The following is a 21959-nucleotide window of genomic DNA, read 5'->3' on the forward strand; positions in this document are numbered from 1 at the left end:
AAAGTTATGAGTACCTATGCGTAGCTTATGTCTCCACGATTCTATAGACTACTAGCACGCAAAAAACAGGCATCGTTTGATACACTTACGGCCACAAATAGCTCGTAGATGCGTCAGTGTGTGCGCTTCGTCTCGCATGGAACGCTTGGCGTTGTTGCGTAGCTCTCCTCGAGACTACAGCAATGGTGCAGTCGGATCTCCAATGTGTTGAGCAAGCCGGGCGTAGCAAGAGGATAAAGCTCATGCTCACTCTCTTTCTCTCTCACACATAGTAGACGGCAGCGCTAAAGTTTTGATTATGAAAAAAAAGTCTTCCTTACAAAAATGACCTAGGTACCTTATATACTAAGGCTACCTTAGGTTTAACCAAAAATTGGGTTTGAAAGGGTCAAATGGCTTTGTATTTACAATCTGGAAGTGCCATTTCACCCCGGCTTCTGAAACTAGAATAACTAATCATTACAAATGATGTTTATAGCCATAATCCGCAGCATTTCATAACTCGCAAAAGATAAGACTTTGGTACGAAACTTGAGTTATGTTGTGTTGTTGACCTAGCGGTCAACACCAGGTTGTATTTGGGGTAGCCACGCCGTAGTTGAAAATTTGATTGCTTGATTTTGTGATGCCTCCTCTTCTTGTTAGTTTTTGACTACTCCTTGCCTTTATACACTTTCTCTGCTCCTGGGTTTGGTTGGACTTTAACCTACCTTCATAAGCTTTCAAGATTGCATCTAATGGCTCAAAGACCTTGTCCACCGATTTTTCTTTTGTCCTTTTGGCTTTTATCTTGTCCCTTTTTGCCTTCTAGGATTTCCAAGGGGTTCTAATCGACAAATTCTCTATCTCGGTTTGGCCGGCTGGGACGTTCCTTGTAGTCTCTTTGATTGTGCTCTTGTTATAACATTCATTGGAATTTTTGGTTTCGTTTTTTATCCACTTGAGCTTGATACAATTCCAATTTTGTTCATGGTAGCATTCCCTTTGTTATCAGGGTTTTTTTGGACAATGTGGAATGAGATGGTCATTTGTACATCCCTCACAACACCCAAAGAGTTTGATACGCTCTCCTTTGTGTGGACAACTTCTTCCCCAATGATCATCACCGCATTCATAGCATGCTCCTACGGGTGGTGGAGAAGCTTGTGGAGCCCCGATTGGTTGTCCGGTTCTAGGAGGGTATACATTAGGTCTATAGTTTTGAGTTGCCATGAACATGAGCATATTTTCATTGACCAAGTAATGGTTTTTTTTTTTTGTGCTATGTATGATGATTTTGACATCTCTTTAGAAACTATCCATGGAATTTTTCCTTCAGAAGCATAGGCACTACCGTCTAACCCTCTCTCATAGGAGTTGTCTGAATCTTCTCGATAGGAAACTACCTGGATCATAATCTGATCCGCAGGTCCCTTTATGGGTTGTGAAATTATTACCATGGCTCTATTTTCCTGGGGTAAAGGAGGCTGATGTCCCAACAGAGGCTGATGTTTTCCCTACCCGTGGACTACATTATTTTTTCCTACTTGGTACCTTGGAGGGGGTGGTAAGTGTTGCCCTCCAGGTGGCCCACATGGTCTTTCTCTAACATAGTCTCTATTGTAGAAACATTCATGGGTCTCATGGTTTGTCCATTTTTGTTCAATAGCACACCACTTCAATACACACTACACATTTTCTCCTAGCCTTGGCTGTATGTTGCACCACTGAGTTGGATGATCTCCTCCACAAGTGTCACATTTTTGTGTGGACTATTGTCGTGTGTTTGGGTTCGTCTTGTTTTCTTGGTTCATCCTTCTGATCACTTCCTCGATCATTTGATCAACGTCTGCCACAGTTGGGTTTTGCCCACCCAGTCTCATCGTGGATTCACTAGTGATTGAAGAAGTGCTACTTGTCCCTTGTTCTGTGTCCTCCATCACCTCCTTATATGCCTTACAATTGTCTAGCAAATACAACACCTCTTTTGTGACTTGCTTGAAAGTAACACATGCCTTTAAGTGCGAGTCTTTTCAGTGCAAGTCTTTTTTGAGAGTGTCACTTTGCAATCCTTCTATGAAAAGGACTGGCGGCGGCCTCTCATCTTGAGGTAGTTCTCTACCAGGACATCTTTCTATGTATTTCTTAAATCAAAGCGAGACCCCTTCACCTTTTCTTTCTCCTTTTTTCTAAATGAATAGATCAACGAGACCGTATTATGCTTAATTCCTCTCTTTGAGAAATCCTGTCCAAATTCTTGAAGAAGTTTCTCTATACTTGGAAATTCCCAGTTGTTTAATGGTTGGAACCAGGTCAAGGCCATTCCTTCTAGGGTCAATCCAAATCCTTCATATTGAATATGAAAATCAGTTACCTGTTCAACCCTCAACACTTGTTTGAAGATTGAAACATGAGTGTATGGATCCCTTGATCCACTATACTTTCTGGGTGCACACTTTACCACTTGACATGGTCACATGCATCTAGACTCTGCAACCATCTTAAACATACCTAGTTCTCCTGACATGGTCTCTCTAGTTTCTTATTCTCCCCTTGGCACTACAATCGGTGTCCTCTCCGCCATACAATCATCAAGTCATTCTGTTCAATTTCGTGTAATAGTCGGAGGGATTCTAGTTGTGTAAGTCAAATCAGGTGCTACAAAGCCCCTGTGTGTGTGTTCAAATAAACCCTAGACACCATTCATCCCATGGGCCCTGCATTCAAGAACCGTTGGTGCCCAAATGAATCTTCCACTTTGGTTCTTACTGGACATACATACCCAGTTTCTGGTCTTGTTTGAGTAGTCGTGGGTTTAACTTCCTCGGGATGTACATAGTATTGATGGAGTGGTCCACCAAAGTATGTATATCGCTCTAGCTCCTTACAATCCATAGGAGAGCATTTTTGGCCATGCTTATCCATTATGACCACTTAGATACTTCTCCCCTATGCATATGTAAAAAAATATAGTCTCTTGCGATCAGCCAGCTCCTTGATGTGTGGTTCATTGCATCTATAATAGAGTGTATGTTCTCCATTCTTGAAGTTATATAGCCGCACGTAAGTGTTGTCTGTATTAAGCCACTCTGTCTCATTAGTGCGCCTGAGTAAATCATTTTGCTTGTCCATCTTGGGTGGCTCATCTACTAACTCTTCATCTACCTTGCCCTTGGTGCTAGTCAATCCCCATTTGTCCACAATAAAGGGGTTGTGAACAACTAGGTACATCATTCCCTCTCGGTCAAAGTATCTGTCTCCATTATAGTCCACATCTACAAGGTCCTTGAACTCTCTTGGCTTGTTTTCCAACACTTGATACAGTAGCGGTCCATTCCATCCTTATAGTCCATTCCATCCTTAATACAGTAGCAGTCCATTCCATCCTTATAGATTTTGGCTTTAAGCTCATTCTCAAATTGAAATTTTAGATACAAAATTTTACATCAGATGCAGATAGAGAAGGACCTGCCCCCATGGAAGTTCCTTCCTTAGGGTTCACCTTGTTGAATTCCTCAGTCATTATGGTGTATGATCTTTTTGATGAGGTATCAAAGAAAATTTCTTCTATAATGGCTTCTAGAGGATGTAGTGGTTATGGATTCACACTACCTTCAATTGAGTGATTTCTCACTTGGTCTATGATGTTGGGATTCCTATTCTAGTACAATCATCTTGATCGCAAATACATAAATAATTGATCTTACAAAATCCAACCCTTGTTACCTCATTGGCTAACTTGAATTCCTCGATTTGGTCTTACTTGTTGGGTCATACTCTCTAGCACTTGTAGCCTGTCAAAAAATGCTTGATGGCTATGAGTTTACAGCCACTCTTGTTAGTTCAAGCTTTCAATCGACAAAATTTTATCAAATAATTTCAATAAATTCACAATTTTTCTCACAACATCAACAATTCAGGTCCAATTTCAATTTTGAAAAGACCACTAGGGTCCTGGAGACTATTCTCTCTTTGGTGAAATTTTTGCTCTTATTTTGACTCAGAGGAACATGGATCGCAGACCATGTTGGGAGGCCAAATTGACTTTTCTTGATACCAAAAAAATCAGCAAAATTAGTAGGTCATTTGACACTAGAATTTCTAAAAATGGATTTTTGGATTGAAAATTAGGTCAGTTCTGGCACTTGCTCAGGATGCTTGACAATTATGGGATTTTTCCTTGGTTTTTGATATCCCAATTTAGTTTTGAAATGATCACTAGAGTCTCTGTTATGTGCATTAGCTATGGTGCAGGTTTGGTATCAATCTGTGTCAGAGGAACATGGATTGTGATCCATGTACTTAGTTGTCAAATTGGACTTCAACTTGGCACACAACGTCCTTTGGTTCCCTGATGTTAGCTTTATGGTTTTTGTAGTATTTGGACTTTTTTAGGCCAACCAAAAGTCAATCCTGCAGTATGTTCCAGTGGTTTTCACCTTGAGCCATTTTTTGCCCTTTTGATTCACTTTTTGAACTTTTTTGACAATAGTTTGTTTTGGGAAATGTCAACCTGGTACATGGATCGCGATCCATGTCTGGCAGCATCTGGTAATGAATTTTGTCCTTGTGGTTCCTTGCCTTTAGTTGAATCCAATTCGTATCCCTTTTTGAATTTGGACAACTAAAAATTCACGGTTTTGTACGGCTTAGCCCAATTTCTTGATTTGGATGTTCTTTTAGCAACCTATTTTTGACCAAACTCAAGATTTTGGTATCTGAGAGTCAGTTCTAAACAATGGGGAAAATTTCTAGTCAATTGGCCTAAAAGGTGCATGGATCACGATCCATGTAGGGCACACAATTTGGGAAAAAATTGCTCACTTTGTCTCTTGCAAGCTTGTATATCCCATTTTTCCAGGTTTTGTTGAGTTTAGTTCAACTTTGAAGCTTTGACCATTAATTTTGCAACTTTTCATAGTTATGGTCTTTGGTACCAAAATAAGTTTTCGGATAGTTTGAACCTTGATCCTTTTGGCCCTAATTGATGGTGGAAACTGTTACTTAACCTATACCTATAAAATCAAATGTAGCCACAAGCATAAATAAGTCTAACAGTGCAGGAATGACAAAAAAATGTATGGTGAAACAGTCTTCTTGAAGCATGGGAAAATCAAAGAACAAAATACTTTTTTGTACTTCACTCACAACTTTCTTTGCTCATAAGGAGTAGCACTGGCTGGTGACTCTAGTTTCTACTAAGCACTAAACCTATGTCTAGCTGCTATACTCTCTAAGTGTAAATGGAATGGGTGCCAAAATCTCTGGAAAGGATTTTTTGTACAATTAGATCGCTCACCACCTAAGGATCGAATTCCCTGGTAGAAACATCAATGTTAGTGGGTCGCCACGACGGACGTCTATAGCATAGCTATTTGGTACTTACATAATGTCAATACACAAGGAAGTGACTCGAATTGGGACACAAAGACTCAATGAGATTGTCAATCTCAAAGAAGTGAACCTAAATGACTTTCCATACATCTACAATAGCAAATCAACCACTTCCTAGTCTGAAAATCAGTCTATGTGTCCAATCTCGCCGCTCTAGGTCATTACGCCTTTTTGGCATCCAAACGAATTCAGAATGCAACAAAAAATTAAGACGATGTGTTATAACACCTAATGGCATATTCTTACAAAGTTTTGTAGTCATCTGGGAAGGTACATAAATCACAATCCATCCCAAAAAATGTATAGAAAACTGAAACAGAACTACACGTAAAGGTTCCCTTCAAGCTTAGAAACACTCTTCCAAGGTCAAAACAACAAAAAATTAGTGCATTTAGCTCATAGACAAGACGTCACAAACCACAATAGAATTGAGAACAGTTACACTTAAATTAAAGAGCAAGAGACAAGGAACACAATGTGCTATTTGAAATTGAATTTTGATTACTAGACAAGGAGAAATATTGATTACAGCTTGTAGCAGAAATGCATCTCTCAATCGACTTCCAATAAATCCCAAAGATAATGTCCCTCTCAAAACTAAGGGTTTTGACTTAAAAACTTGGGACCCTTTCCTATGGCCATTGGCCACCACTGACAAGGCTTGTATGCTCTGAGTGAATAATAGGGAATGATAGACTATATTACAATTTGAGAATCATCAACAATAGAATTATACATCTTTTTTTGAGAAAATGATTGAATACAACAAAGCTTGGCGTGTATCCGGCTTTTAGGTGACATTCCATTGTATCCACCAAACATCAAGGAAAATGGATTATAAGGTCGCATGAGAGTAGCTGCTCTCAATCATATGCTTCAGACTCTCCAAAAACCTTGATAAGGATAATGATGGTTTCGAACTTGAAAAGTTAGACTTTATACCTAGGGCTTCTTTTGGCCAGTGTGGCCGGCTTACAAGGATCAAACTCAAAAATAGACTTTACAACTTAAATTTTACAAAAGCTGGCTTAGAGATCTCTCGCCTAAAAATCAAAGTTCCTCATATTTACAAAGATTTTGCAAAAAAATAATAATGGGACTAGAAAAATTGACGACTTTATGAAGAGGTGGCTGACAAGGAGTGTGCTCGTCTGTTCCAACTATTAACATTCCCCCCTTCCTAGCTGTTGCATGTCCTCCTCTTGGTCCTTCTCTTTAGGAAGACGGTCATCAATCTTTTTAGCTGCCTTGTCCGCTTGCTTCTCCTCATCTCTCACAAGATCAGTTTGCTCAAGAGGAGCGTGAAATTGATTTATGTCCTTCTTTTTAGAATCTTCCTTATTCTTTGCAGCAAGTGGCGGTGTGGTCAGCCTTGGAGAGAAGTGCTTCATGGTCACCGTGTAGATTTCTTGAGGATCTCCAGCCATCTCTTCCCTTGGTTGCTCTTCAATTTCAATATCCTTGCCCTTGGGGGAGACTTCAAGAGACTCTAAATCATCAATATTTGGTTTCTTTCACTCCTCCCTGACTCTTCACTCTACTTTCTTTTGAGGACTCTATGAATATGCTACCGCATGGTGCCGACAAGCTCTTCTTCTTCTACTACTTTTCTCCTTTTATAATGCTTGATCTTTTATAATCTCTTGGCTTTTCTTTGCTCAAATGTCTTGTCAAGATCTTCCTCTTCTTCATTATCTACTTTTAAACCCTCTTCATCCATCTTTTTCTTCTTCTCAACAATCTTCTTTTGTCCTTCTTCTCTCAACCTATGGGATTCTTCCATGGATCTTTGTGTTTGATTGATGGGGATTTGTTCCGCAAGTATACTCTTGTTCCTTACCAAGGGGGTGGTCAAATCATCTTCTTCTTTGTCTTGGCAGTAGATTGGAACTCAGACAACGTGTCCCTATTTCTTGGCTTGACATGACATTCTGTGGCCTCATTGTCTATTACCTTTTCCTTAGAACTCTGGCTCTTGTTTTTCTCTTGGTGGGAGTTGATGGAGGCCCTCCCACCACTCTGACACGGTGTTTGGCTTTATGGAGCAACAAATCTAGTTGTGATTCTGTAGGTGGAAGCTGGTCAATCATTCCTAGAGCTTAGTATGCAATTCAACTCAGCACTAGTGTGGGGCACATGTCTAACCTCACCATCCTATCTTATTACAGTATTAGCCAGAACCACGATTAATTTGTCAAACCATGGGATGAAGCTAACTCGACTAGTGCATAGAGGCTACAAGAGGTTGTCAATCTCTCAGAAAACAACTAACAACTTGCATTTAACTCAAGCTACACTCAAATGACTAAAATGAACAAAAGCCAATCACTCATCGGCAAGCAAATCACATCTGTTACGGCATCAAATGACATCCCAAATGTAACAAAACTTCTAGGACAAGTTTATAAGACCTAAGCACACATGCTTATGGTCTCAAACCCCACTTTAAGTCAAGTTTAGTAATCGCGATTATTAACAGCACAGTGGATTTTTAACCTAGTTGTTTTCGACCCACAATGCATCTAAATGCTTAGCAATAATGCCCCAATGCCCACCTATGCTTAGTTTTGATTTAAAAGTGTAAATTCCTAGTTATGATGAAATTAGGTCGCGGGTCGGTGACGCAAAAAGCTACAAAATACTGTGAATGGCTTACGTCAATGCGTAGAGCTCTTACCTGCGGTTGCAATGCAACAAACGCAATCACAATGTGACAACTAGAGAGGGAGTAGGAAGCGCGAGAAGGAGAGAAGTGAGCACCATCAGCTCACGCTGTGTATTTCTTATCCAAAAACTTGTAAAAAACATACAAAAATTGGCGTTTATACCTTAGCCAAGGTTTTTGGGTGGTCAAAACTAATAATGTGGAGCTCTACCAAAGTTGGATATGACTGGCTGATACAATCTGGAAGCTTGTAGCCGTCGGGGTGGTCAGTCTCTTGTGAAAATTATGTTTGCTAGGTGGATTTAGAATCTTTGTCTTTCTCAGGCTCCTCTTCTTCATTGGTGTCTTTGCCCATCGATGATGGTGGTGGGCTAGGCATGGGATGGTTTTGTTGTTCTGTAGGCGGTGAGGTTGGTCGGGGAGATCCATAACTTTGTTCTTGTCTAGCCATTTCCTTGGTTGCCTTTGGTCTTCCGCATCCTTCGCTTTTTAGCAGCTTCTTCTGCCTCCTTTAGCTTTAGAGATTCAGCCTCTTGGTACATTCTTTCTAAACGTTCTGTTGGATCATCCGCCTCTTTTCTTGTATGATGCTTTGTTTGAGGGCCTTTAAGTCCTGCAGGTACCCATTTTTCTGGGTCCTTACCTTGTGCTTGCCTACTGCACCGGTACACCTATTTCTCTCTTTCAAAGCGCGTTTGTTTTTGTGCTGGCTCTTCTTGGTGTGCGACCACAAATTTTCTTTTCATCTCTTCTCTCCAATCTCTCTTTTATTCGTTGTTAGAGCTCTCGCTGTTGTGCCTTTCCGGCAAGCTGTCAGCAGCAGCTGACTCTCCATTGGATTTATATGATCTTTTACCTGACCTTGTAGCTCTTGGAGAGGGTTGTGCTGCCAATATCCATGTATTCTGATCTGGAGGAGGCGGTAGGTTGTTGGCCATGTCGATGGCATGATATGCTATTCTAGTCAAAACCTCTGGCGCACCCAAGTACATGATTTTTCCCTCCTTATTGGTGCCCTTCAAGGTTGTCAAGACATACTACACGTGGTCCACTGGTTGTCTTGTTGTCGACTTGAGAACTGAGTGAATGTGGTGGCCACGGCGTGATTTGGTGTAGTGTACCTTGGTGGCCTTTTTGCCAAGAAATGGAAGTGCTGGTGGTACAAACAGACTGGCTCTTCCACTTGTTTGTGGATAAGGTCGGCGAATGTAGCTGCGGTTGTCTCTTTGGTAAATGTGCCTGCGGTTTTCATGTTTCTTGCTCGCATGGTGATTCCTTCTGTGGACAGTCTGAGTGCCTCTGCCACTATCTCTTTAGTGATCACTACTTCGACCTTGTTCCCTTGGGTGTCGGATATCTACACAGTTACGTCTTCTTTGATTGTGGAGAGAAGCTCATAAGCCTTCTGAAAATCCACTCAACAAGGCTCTTGTTCGTAGAAATGCTTGAGCCTCAGCCTACAGTTAGCCTCTTTTGTCTCTGGCTTTGCAGCTACATCATAGACTTCTTTGGGCAAGAGTTGCAACTCCACCTGATGCCCCTCTTCACTTTTGAACCTGCCAGTGAAAACTTTAGTGTGGTGCTCTTCCAGCTATTCTCTAGAGAGGTAGGATGCCTTTGCTGCTTTGACTGACTCGGGGTCTAGTTGATAAGCGGACAATTCTTGTAGTTTCTCTTTTTGGTTGAGCTTCTTTTTAGCCCACTCCGCTGCTTGCACGGATCCTGTTCAGTGAATAGAGTGCAAAGTTAGCAGATTTATTAGAATCTTCTCTGAAATGTCCTTTAGGCTCAAATGCTAACAATTTGGTCCACTTTGCTTCAAATCAATTTTTGAACAAGCAAAGATGCATAAAAACATGCAAGGAACAAAACTGTGTGGTCAAAACAAAAATTTGCAACCAAATAATCGTGATTATTTAACTTTTTGTAAATTTGACTTTATAGGCTTGAAGTATATACCAAATACATGCTCTGAGTGAAATATGGGCTCATTTCGATGCATAGGGTGAAAATGATACCAGATTTTGGCTTCAGGTATTTGAAACAGTAGATATAAAGGAAATTTGAGATTTTGAGCTCCAAATTGATTCAAAATTTAGCTAGTGGACTTAACACATCATGTACTTTGGATGTATAATGGCGAAATATCCAAATTCTCCAATTTTGACCAAAAAGTAAATAATCGCGATTATTAACTTTTCTTCCAAAATTGACATTTTTTGGTACAAATTGGTTCTAGGCATTGTATAGACCCTGTATGTGAGAGATAAGGTGATTTGGATCAAGAAATATTGTCTGTAACCCAAAATTTGGATTGCAAAGAGTTCTTTGCGTTTTTTGACAATTTTACAAGTAATGAATGGGTGGTCATTTTGGCTCATACTTGATTTTTGGCATGTAATAGGTGTGTACACATGATAGGTGAGATGATTTGGCAATTTCCAAGCAAAAATGATGCAAAAGTAAATAATCACGATTATTTACAACAGTGACAAAAACTTTGTAAAACCTACAAATTATGACCTAGACATGTTTCATACACCTAATACAAGTCCTAAATTGAATTTGGTCAAGTTTGGTCATGCCGGCATCACTTTGTGCTCCGTCGACTCTGAAATCACTGTTTTTTGTGACTACTCTGTCTGTTGGGTTGGTGGGTCAACTTTGAGGCTTTGGACTTGTTCGTAACATAGTCGTGAAGCAACCTGTCCAATTCTGACTCATTTGGAGTCAGTTTGACCTCGTGTGTCGGATTTGATGCTTTGTAACCTTTGAGTCGTTTTTTGCTTTTCTAGGGCTTTTCTTGATGGATTTCACCAAACCAATCATATACATTGTATATGGACCTCATTAGCAAGCCATCTGTGGAGTCAGGTTGGAATTTTGGCATTTGCCAAAAACCTAACTTTTCTACTGGGGACCCCCTTAACCCCAGTCGAATGGTCATCTGATGGTATATAAAGGTTCTATTATGTTAGGGCATGCTATGGTTCAAATCCCATATGATTTGGTCAAGCTGGCAGGCCGCTATGGTGAGTTTTAGGTCGTGATCTTCGTGCACTGCTCGGTTTCTAGGTTTTTTTCTAGGGCTTTAGACTAGCTACCGGCCATACAAAATGGATCATTGTCGAGTAAAAAAACTTACCCCTCACGTCTTGTGTGAGACGGCGTTGAAAATGGTCAAATGTGGGCTCCGGAAAAGTCGCGCGAAAGAGGCCGAAATCTCTCTCTGCAAAGGCTCCAAGTGGAAATGAGGTGGTTTTAGCCTACCTTGGATATCTATACCCGGACTTCTCGAACCAAATTTCCCCAGATTCCTCCGTTAGTCCTATAGGCAGTGAAATCTAGGTTAGACTCAAAAATTTCCTTGATCGGATTCCTGTAGCTCATTCAGCAAGAATTTTGCAAAAGTAGGCTTGGCCGTCTAATTTAGGCTTCTCACTTCCATCTTCTGATTTCATTGAAAACTTTTGTGCTTGTCTACCTTGTCTTTCTGATCACCATCGTGTCTTCCATTTTTCCATCTGAGCTTCCCTACTATTTATTATTAATTTTTGACTTGTTTATTTGAAAACATCAAAGAAAATAGCAAAATGCTCTAAAAAAGTAAAGTAAAAATTGAATAATTAAGAAAATCCCTTGAAAAACACAACTTCATTGTTTTTTGTTGGATTTTTCTAATTTTAAGTCTCATTATCAGCAAAAGTGATTAAAAATATCCAAAAAGGACTATTTTTAATGATTTTTTGATAGTATATACACTATTTACACTCATCGAGAAGATATTATCTGTGAATTTTTCCTTGATGATGAATTATGAGGGCATTATTAGGTAATTTTTCCAAAAAATCATACGTTAACATCAAAATTTTTCCTCCCTCTTCAAACATTGCCCTTGATTACTTAGTGTTTAGTACTTAGTGCCCTTCCACCCCTCCTAAATGGCGTACTCCGAGACAACTGTGTGCATTGGTGGAACAATCATGTTTATGCATATCCATGGTTGGCTCTACCATACTATTAAGATCAATGCAATTCAAACCAGTATGGTGTGCAAGAGTTGCGTCTTGAGTGATTGACTCAAGGGTTTCCGATGTTGAGGTTTGCTGCTGACGTCTTCCAAAGAGCAGATCTTGTAGCTTGTGTACTCTCTGTTTGATTGTACCATCAGGATGCTTTAGCACATTGATTGCTTGAGCTGTTGGTAGCACTTCTGACTGTTGTCGAGCTTTTTCTTGCCATTGGTAGCTTGGTCGGTTTGGTGCTGCATGGTGTGGTGGAGTCTTTTGAGACTTAACTCGCCATTGCTTGATTGGTTTCACGGTTTTTGGAGAAGATAAGTGCTCCTTTTTCTTCCAAACCATTTTCATGTTTGGTTCCTTGCTCAGAGATGCTCGTCTTTGTGTTTTCACCCTTGGAACCGTCTTTTGTTTTGTCGGTGAAGTTTTAGGCACCCAAATTTGAATCGGTTTATCCTTAAGCTGTGCTTTTGGTACCCAAATTTTCCTGACTCCTTGCATGCTACATGTAGCATTTGATTGCCGAGGGGATGGAGAAGATTGACTACTTCATGGTTTGGTCTATTGATTGCTTCTTTTCCATTCCTCTTTTCTTGGTGCAATTGGAACAATGAGTGGCCCTCCTTTAGGTGATAGCTTCAGCTGATTTGTATCCCAATATGGTATTGTTTTGTATGTTCGCATCCAGGGAATTCCAAGAATCATCGTTTCATTCATGTGTTCATATGGTAAGCATACAAACTGATGAGGACATGAATATCCATGTACTATCACGTTCAAGTTGACTACTCCCAATGTTGGGGTTGGGTTCTTGTTGCATCCTTTGATTGTCGCTATTCCTTCCGTCAATGCTTGACTTGTGGCCTTCTCGTATGTGGAATAACTAACTGCATTTACTCTAGATCCTGTGTCGACCAAAGCATTGGTGCTATGATTGTTGAGTTGTACTTTGATGCGGAGGTCCATTCCATCCAAACAGTCAGCATCTGTTGAAACTGCGTCTTTAGGTAATTCCCATTGTCGATCGTCTATTTCCAAAGTGTTGATGGGAATCTATATCTGTTGATTCTTGAGAGCATCTTTCCGCTTGAGTACCCAAAGCCTAGCTTCCTCTTGGGCTTCATCAATAACCTATTGTTGTTTGATCTTCTTTTGTTTGTCTGCATGCATTCTTTCTAGCAATTCATTGGTTAGTGGCAAATTGTATTTCTTTAAACAACATCCACTAATCCAATTAGCCATTGGTTCACCATCTAGGGTGGACAACTTTACTGCTCCACTTGGAGATACATATTCAATGATAAATGGTCTATTTCCCTTTTTCTTAAACTTGGGAATGTGTTGCTTAAGGGAATAGATTAGAACTAAGTCCCCTTTCTTGAAGATCTTTGTGATTAAGTGGGAATCAAAAAACTGTTTTCAGCTTTTGTGCATAGATATGAGCTACAACAGTTAGCCTTTGCTTGTCTAGATTTTCCAAATCTTTGAGTTTTTCTGACAATTCATGTCTAGTCCACTCAAGATTATGTGCTATCCTTAATGTCGGTAATAGAAATTCTAATGGCAGTATGGCATCAAGACCATAAACAAGGTTAAAGGGTGTGGCATTTAAAGCTGTTTTGAATGAAACTCGGTAAGCCCATAGAGCAGCATGGAGATTCATTTCCCAGTCTGTCCTTCCTAAACTAACCCCTTTAGTCATCACCGAGCTAAGAATCTTATTCGTATGCTCAGCTTTTCCGTTTGCTTGTGGGTGATAGGGAGTTGCTTTGTTATGGATGACCATAAACTCATTAAGCAAATACTCTATTACCTCATTGAGGAAATGGGTTCCCTGATCACTGACAATCTCTATTGGCAGTCCATATCTCGTGAATACATACTCATATAAGAATGCAGCTGTCATCATTATTTTGAGTTGCTTTAAACTCTACCCACTTGGTCAAATAGTCCGTAGCTACAATGATATACTGAGCTTGGGTTCTATAAGCAGGTGGCTGTATCAGTCCAACAAAATCTATACCCCATTTTGCAAAATCTCTAGCCCCCATCATTGGTCTTAAGGGAATGCTATCTATTCATGTTGGTATTTTTGCTCGTTGACAAGCATCACACCTTTAAACATATTCTTTAGCATCTGCAAAAAGTGTTGGCCACCATATGCCTACCATCAATATTGCTCTTGCAGTGGTCTCACTAGAAAAGTGACCTCCAACTAATCCAGCATGTGCTTGTTCTATAATCGAAATATACTCGTTTTCATTTACACAAAGACATAATTGTTTATCTTTACCTCTCCAATACAATTGGTTCCCTATAAGAGCATAGTCTCTTGCTTCAATTTCAATCGCTCTTTGACGGTGTTTACTCATATCCTCAGGAAATTTTTGACTCCATAAGTAAGTAACCAGATAATTACTCCACTTAGGAACAGGTGACATTTGAAACAATGTTACATGAGGAATGGGTGTTTGTTTTTGACATTGAGGGAAATCCTTTACAAAAGATCAAACATCTCTCCTCACAGTCGGCCAAAATAATCCAAGTCTCAAGATCCGTTGCATAGTTTGGTCTTCTACAAAGTGAAGTCCTACTATGGTAACATGTGCTTGACTTAGGTACTGTTCTTTTTCTTCAGGGTTCATGCATAAAAGAAATATCCCATCTCGATTTCTTCTGTATAGCCTTCCAGCTAGTAATTGATACATAGCCAATTGCTTGATTAATCCGATTGTGATAGGAAGTGGTATTTGTGAATCCACTTGAGCTATTGTAATTAATGACACAATGTTTTTCGACCATCTAGGTATCATTTCTACAGAGAACAAATAGGCATCTGGTAGATCATCATCTATCCCTTTAGGTGATTCCCTTTAAACAATCCTTGGAAAATAATATGCTCGCTGATGTGTAGTGCCTTTTTTTACAACCACAGTGAAATCAAATCCGAGGAGAATGATGAACCATCTCACTATTTTCCCTGTGCTGCATGGCTTGTTGATCAAATACAACAAGATAGGTAATGTCTATACTTTTTAGCGGCATAGATCATTCCTAATCCTTCTCTTTTGGTGGTGGTGTAATTCTTTTTTTCCATGTTCAATTTCCAGCTAGCATAAAAAATAGGAAAATCAATTTTCTCGTCCTGGTTTAGCTAGTATACAACCGATAGCAAAACTAGAAGCATCTACATGTACGTGGAATACCTTATCCCAATCTAGTGCTTTCAATATTGGAGTGGAGGTGAGAGCTTGCTTAATCTTCATGAAGGATTCTTCACATGCCTCGGTCCATTAAAAGTGCGTAATCAAGCTATACATGGGTTTTGCAATTATAGCGTACATGTAGATGAACCTTCGGTAATATCCACAATGCCCCATGAAGGCTTGTACCCCCTTTACAGTTGTTGGTCTAGGCAATTCAACAATGACATGAATCTTCTCCATATCAGTAGCTATGTCATTTTTAGACACTATATATCCAAGAATTTTTCCTTGTCTACCCATGAATATGCACTTTTCAGGATTTAAGAAAATCCTATAAAGTCTACATTTTTCGAATACCTTTTTGAGGTGTTCAAAATGATCAGCCTGAAGGAGTACGAGCGGAAGTGCGACGCGAGAGAGAGTGCGAGAAGAAGAGCACGACGATATGGTGAACTCGCTCTACTATGATGTGTAGAGCATAGTGAGTTCTTATTAGGTTTTTACAAAAGAATATGTGTACATACCTGGAGGCCCACCCACTTACCTGGGCGACCACATTGGGCTTATACCCCAACAACCTTCCACTTAAATTCCAATGTGGTACTTTAAGTGTGAGAGAAGCTACTATACAAGCTAATATACAAGAGATGTAGAGAAGTGATGTACTACCCTACACCTAACTGCTTGCGAAAATGTGCAAAGCTCTCTGAGGGAAGTCCTTTTGTAAGTAGATCAGCAGGATTTTCTATGGTGTGAACTTTGACAAGCTGAAGTTGCTTATCCTCGAGCATTTCCCTGATGAAATGATACTTCACATCCACATGCTTTGTCTTTGAGTGATAAACTGGATTGCGAGCCAATTGTATAGCACTTTGACTATCACAATATAACACAGGCATCTCTTCTTTGATTCCCAAATCTGTTACTAGTCGATTAAGCCAAATTGATTCTTTGAATGCCTCTGATGTTGCAACATATTCAGCCTCTGTAGTAGACTGAGTAACACAATCTTGTAATCTAGAACGCCATGATACTGCTCCACTAGCCAATGTAAAGACATACCTTGACGTAGACCTTCGATTGTCTAAGTCACCTGCATAATTTGAGTCTGTAAAACCCTTTACACTTAGATCCTGACTCCCATAGCATATACGCATACTCTTTGTAGCTTTCACGTATCTCAATATTCCTTTCACTGCCTCCCAATGTTTCTTGCCTGGGTTTGACATGTATCGACTTACTACTCCCACTACAAATGCAATGTCTGGGCAAGTAGCAATCATTGCATACATTAAACTACCCACTGTAGACGCATATGGAATCTTATCCATTTCAGCCTGTTCTTCCTCAGACACAGGACAATCTTTTTTGCTAAGTTTCACATATGGTGGCAATGGAACACTCAATGCCTTTCCCTTCTCCATATTGAAACGTTGCAAAACCTTGTCAATATACTCTGTTTGAGATAACCAAATCAACTTCTTTGATCTGTCTCTCTCAATGCGCATACCAAGTATATGACTTGCCTCACCCATGTCTTTCATGTCAAACAATTTTGCCATCTTTGACTTCAAAGCTGAAATTTCTTCCAAAAGTGCTTGCCAGCAATCAACATGTCATCCACATACAAAATAAGGATCAGCCAACTGCCATCCTTAGCCTTCTTTGTATATAGACAGTGATCGAACTCACTACGTTTGTAGCCTTGAGAAAGCATAAACTTGTGAAATTTATGGTACCATGCCCTCGGTGATTGTTTTAAGCCATAAAGACTCTTTAACAACTGGCATACCCAATCTTCCTTGCCTTTCTCAACAAACCCTTCTGGCTACTGCATGTAAATTTCCACATCTAAATCACCATGCAAGAACGTTGTCTTGACATCCATTTGGTGCAGCACAAAATCTAATATGGCAACCAATGCAAGAAAGCATCTCAATGTAGTCATCTTGACCACCGGAGAGAAGACTTCATCAAAGTCAATGCCTTGTTCTTGCTTAAAGCCCTTGGCAACAAGCCTTGCTTTGTTCTTTGGCTGACTATCATGAGCGGTGATCTTATACCTGTAAACCCATTTACAAGGTAGAGCCTTTTTGCCCGTGGTAATTTAACTAGCTTCCATGTCTGGTTTTTATGCAGAGCTGTCATCTCTGACTGCATGGCCAATTGCCAATTCCCGGAGTCCTTAATTTGCATTGCTTCCTTGTAACATGAAGGCTCATTGCAATCAGTCAACATGACATAGTTCATAGATGGAACAAACCTATCAGGAGGTCGCGTAACACGTCCAGAACTACGCACAATAGGTGGCTCAGGCTCAGCCACAACCTGTGGTTCCAATCTATCCTGTCCTTGCTCCTCTTGACCCTTGACATTTTTTTTTGCACGTGCAGGTCCATCTTCTTGGAAGACAACTCTTCTAATCTCCTCAACCCTCTCTGGTTTAGAATGATATTTGGATTCATTAAAGTGAACATCATTGCTGCGGACAACCTTTATGGATTCGGGATCCCAAAGTCTGTACCCCATCTCACCAGAATTACCATAGCCAAGAAAGATGCACTTTCTACTCTTTGGCTCAAGTTTGTTCCTAAATTCCTTTGGAACGTGAGTATATTCCTCACAGCCAAAGACTCTGAGATGCTTGTATGAGGGCATTTTGCCTGACCATACCATCTCTGGCACTGAATCCTTCTGCAAAACCTTGCTAGGAGATCTATTTACAAGATGAACAACTGTTGATACAGCTTCAACCCAAAACCCATTTGGCAGCTGTGCATTAGACAACATACTTCTGACCTTCTCTTGTATGGTCCTATTCATCCTCTCAGCAACACCATTTTGAGGAGGATTGTAAGGAGCAGTAAGTTCATGTTTTATACCTTTTGACTCACAAAAGTCCTGAAAGGCCTTTGAAACATACTCTCCACCATTGTCAGTGCGTAAGCATTTAAGATTCTTGCCACTCTGATTCTCCACAAGTGTCACAAACGTTTTGAAAACACTCAACGCTTCATCCTTGTGCTTGAGAAAGTAAACCCATACTTTCCTCGAGTAATCATCTATAAATTTCATAAAGTAAGAAGCTCCCCCTAGAGATAGGTTAGGCATAGGTCCACACAAATCACTATGAACAAGTGCCAACTGTGTATCTCTTCTATTGCTTCTATGCTTATGTGGCTGCTGTGTTTTCTTACCATACAGACAAAGTTCACAGAATTCAAAATCATTAAATGAAAATCCAGGCAAATAACCAGAACGAGACAAGATTTCCATTCCCTTCTTGGACATATGTCCTAACCAGCTATGCCACAAAGAAACGTTCGGCTGCTCAGTTACATTGATTACATTTTTAGAGACATTTGATACATAAATCATGTAAAGTCCTCCAGACTTTACTCCATGTGCTATTGTCATAGAACCCTTGGATATCTTCCACATGTTCTGTCCAAAAGTGGTGACGTAGCCAGCATCATCAAGTAAACCTGTGCTGATCAAGCTCTTTGTAATTGCGGGAACATGTCTCACATTCTTCAGCGTGAAAGAAGAGCCATTCTGAAACTTCAATTGAACATCTCCAACACCTAAGATCTCACACGTCTTCCCATTGCCTAGCCGAACATGACCTTTAGTGGTCACATAAGAGGTAAACCACTCCTTGTTTGGAGACACATGAAGTGATGCCCCTGAGTCTATAATCTAGTCACTCAGTGCATTTCCATCAGATGTTGTAAGAAGAGCTGAGTCCATTGTATTCTTCAAGAAGTAGATGTCTCCTGACACTAGACTGTCATACTCTGCAACAGTGTTTGTCACATTTATTTCTTGAATCTTCACTGAGGATTTGTTCTTCTCACCATGGTCTTCAGCTGTCTCTTTGCCTTTTTCTGCTTTCCATTCTCTGCAGTCTCTTTTCATGTGACCCTTCTTGCCACAATGGTAGCATTCTATGTCACTTTTGCCTTCAGCACTGTGGGACTTGCTACGAGACTGATTCCTCTTTCCACCTTTGTACTTTTCTTTGGTCCTTCCCCTGACAACTAAGGCTGTTCCTTTGCCTTTGTCCATTGTCTTTCTATTGGTTTCTTCAGTAAGTAGACTTCCTTCTACACCTGCTATGTTCAAACCATCTAGAGGTGCAGAATTACTCAAAGCTGTGCGAAAAGTGTCCCAACTTTCCGGCAATGTGATCAACAGGAACATAGCTCTAACAGGTTCATCAAACTTGACACCTTGAGCAGACAACTGACTGTAGATGGTGTTGAATTCATTCAGATGATTGGAGATAGGTGTCCCTTCTTTCATCTTCAAGTCAACAAGCTTCTTAAGCCAGTATACCTGTGAAGCTGCACTCTGCTTCTCATAAAGATCACTCAGCTTTAACCATGCTTGGTAAGCCGACATCTCGTCTGCTACATTGAAGTAAACGCTTTCTGCCAAAGTCAGCATAATGGTAGAAAGTGCCAATTCATCCATTTTGCTCCATTCATCTTCGTCCATATCTTCTGGTTTTATCCCCTTGAGCTTTATAGGTTTTATCTGCTTCTTTTGTACCCACACATGCCAAATCTTCTTCTTCCACAATGGGAAATTGGTTCCATCCAGCTTCTTGATATTGTAAAGAGCAGTGTCTTGTGATCCAACCATAGCTACGCTTCACAGTAGTTTACTTTCCTGGGAAAAATTCGGCAGAGTTTCCCCTGTAAACTGACCTCTGAACCAATATCAACCTGTCAAATGAATCAAGAAAGCTTCAGATTCTGCATAAATTTCGGCAGAGTCTCCTTTGTAAAATGGCTCTGGTGTACTCAAAAAACAGACCAAAAAACAGCTCAAAAAACACTGTGTCTCTGACACTGTAAGCTGCGGGTAAACCTGTCCTGCACCTGTTCTGTCTCTCACTGTTTTGTCACTGACCTATAAGCATAGACTGTGACAATGCCTCAATGGCAGTAAAGCAAAGATGCAATCCCAACTGTCTAACTCACAGTCAATACATCCTAGCTGCCTATCTAAGGGTGCTCGAGGGATCGCTCCAAGACCTGTATCACCAAAAGGATCTCAACATTCGAGAATCCCCCAGCTCAATAAAACCTCACTCGACCCTCAACAAAGGCTGCAGTAAATCTGACAGTACATAGACTTCCCACAAAGTCATACATCCACAAATTTCCCACTATATGTTGTAACCGCTACGGCGGTTGTTTGCTACATGACTCACAACAAGCAAACCCTCAACAGACATACATCATCTCTGACAATACATCCCATGTGGAAGTACCTACAATGTCAGGATGAAATCTGGAATATCAAGCAGCAAACACAAGCTCCCTGATGAACTAGTGGATGTCGCCTACAGTCTGTGTGTAGATGCACCTGTGTCGAATGTGACACGCCTCCAAGAACTGTGAGCCGTCCTTCGATGTGTAGACAGCCACAAATGGACACTCTGGGAGTGTCAATATCCTCAGCACCTACAGTCGTAGGCCGAAAACCCCAAATTTGCAGAGTCAGATCTGCACCCGCCGAGACCACGTAGTTGAAAATGGCCTGCGCAGACCTTTGTTGAAGCCGAACGGTGACCGAGATGACCTCAGAATGAAATTTTGAGCACACCAAGCCCTACGGGCTCGCCCACAAGATTTGGGGCCGTGTCTTCGCCTATCGAATTTCACTCCAATCTGAGCTGGTGACTCTAGCCTCCTGCAGTGCTGCCTCGAGCCTCGATCTGAGCTCTGATACCAGTTGAAGGAGTACGAGCAGAAGTGCGACGCGAGAGAGAGTGCGAGAAGAAGAGCACGACGATATGCTGAACTCGCTATACTGTGATGTGTAGAGCATAGTGAGTTCTTATTAGGTTTTTACAAAAGAATTTGTGTACATACCTGGCGGCCCGCCCACTTACCTGGGCGACCACATTGGGCTTTATACCCCAACACAGCCCGGATTGATGAATGTACGCATAGATCATCCATATATATTCTAAGAATTTTGTAAGATATTCCTTAAAAGCATGGCTCATCAATCTTTGAAACGTGGCTAGAGCATTAGTTAACCCAAACGGCATAACCCGATAGGCAAATATTCCCCATTCTATTGCAAAAGCAATTTTGTGCTGATCTTTTGGGTCAACCAAAAGTTGATTGTATCCCAAAAAGCCATCTAAGAAGCTGTAAGCTTCTTTTCCTACAACTCGTTCTAAAACATGCTCAGTTATCAGAAGAGGAAAGTTGTTTCTAATGGTAGCTGCATTCACCTTTTTGAGATTAACACACACTCGTAGTTTTCCATTCTTCTTGGGTACTACCACAATTAGAGACACCCAGTTTGTGTGTTCAATTTCGTAAATGAATTTGGCTTCCTTTCGTTTTTCAATCTCTTCTTTTATCTTCCTAGCAAATGTTTCATTATACATGTATGGTCTCTGTCTACTTGGTTTCGCATCATCTCTCTTGGGTACGGTATGTTGACAGATTTCTAGATCAACACCCTTGAGATCCTTGTAAGACCAAGCGAATATATCTCGGTATTCTTTTAACAAGCTCAGCAAAAGCTTTTCTTCTTCTTCTGTTAGGTCATTCATGATGTAAGCAGGTCTAAGATCTTCTTCTGGTTCAGCCAAGTCTATCCTTTTAGCATTTTCAGGCCCTTCGTAAGACTCGCCCTGTTTCCATAGTACCCTAACAGGTTGCTCAA

The 21959-nt window shown here is 40.5% G+C and overlaps 1 protein-coding gene across 1 annotated transcript; it reads right to left on the reverse strand.

Moving 5' to 3' along the window:
• Window positions 1–6536: 6536 nt before the first annotated feature.
• On the reverse strand, window positions 6537–6800 carry LOC147462168 (uncharacterized). Its single transcript, XM_086502834.1, has one exon. The coding sequence runs from the start codon at window positions 6798–6800 to the stop codon at window positions 6537–6539; it is 264 nt and encodes an 87-aa protein (XP_086358960.1).
• Window positions 6801–21959: the final 15159 nt, after the last annotated feature.

The sequence above is a fragment of the Adiantum capillus-veneris genome, chromosome 3 (genome assembly GCF_014529385.1).
Source record: "Adiantum capillus-veneris isolate H3 chromosome 3, ASM1452938v2, whole genome shotgun sequence".
Taxonomy (NCBI): Eukaryota; Viridiplantae; Streptophyta; class Polypodiopsida; order Polypodiales; family Pteridaceae; genus Adiantum; species Adiantum capillus-veneris.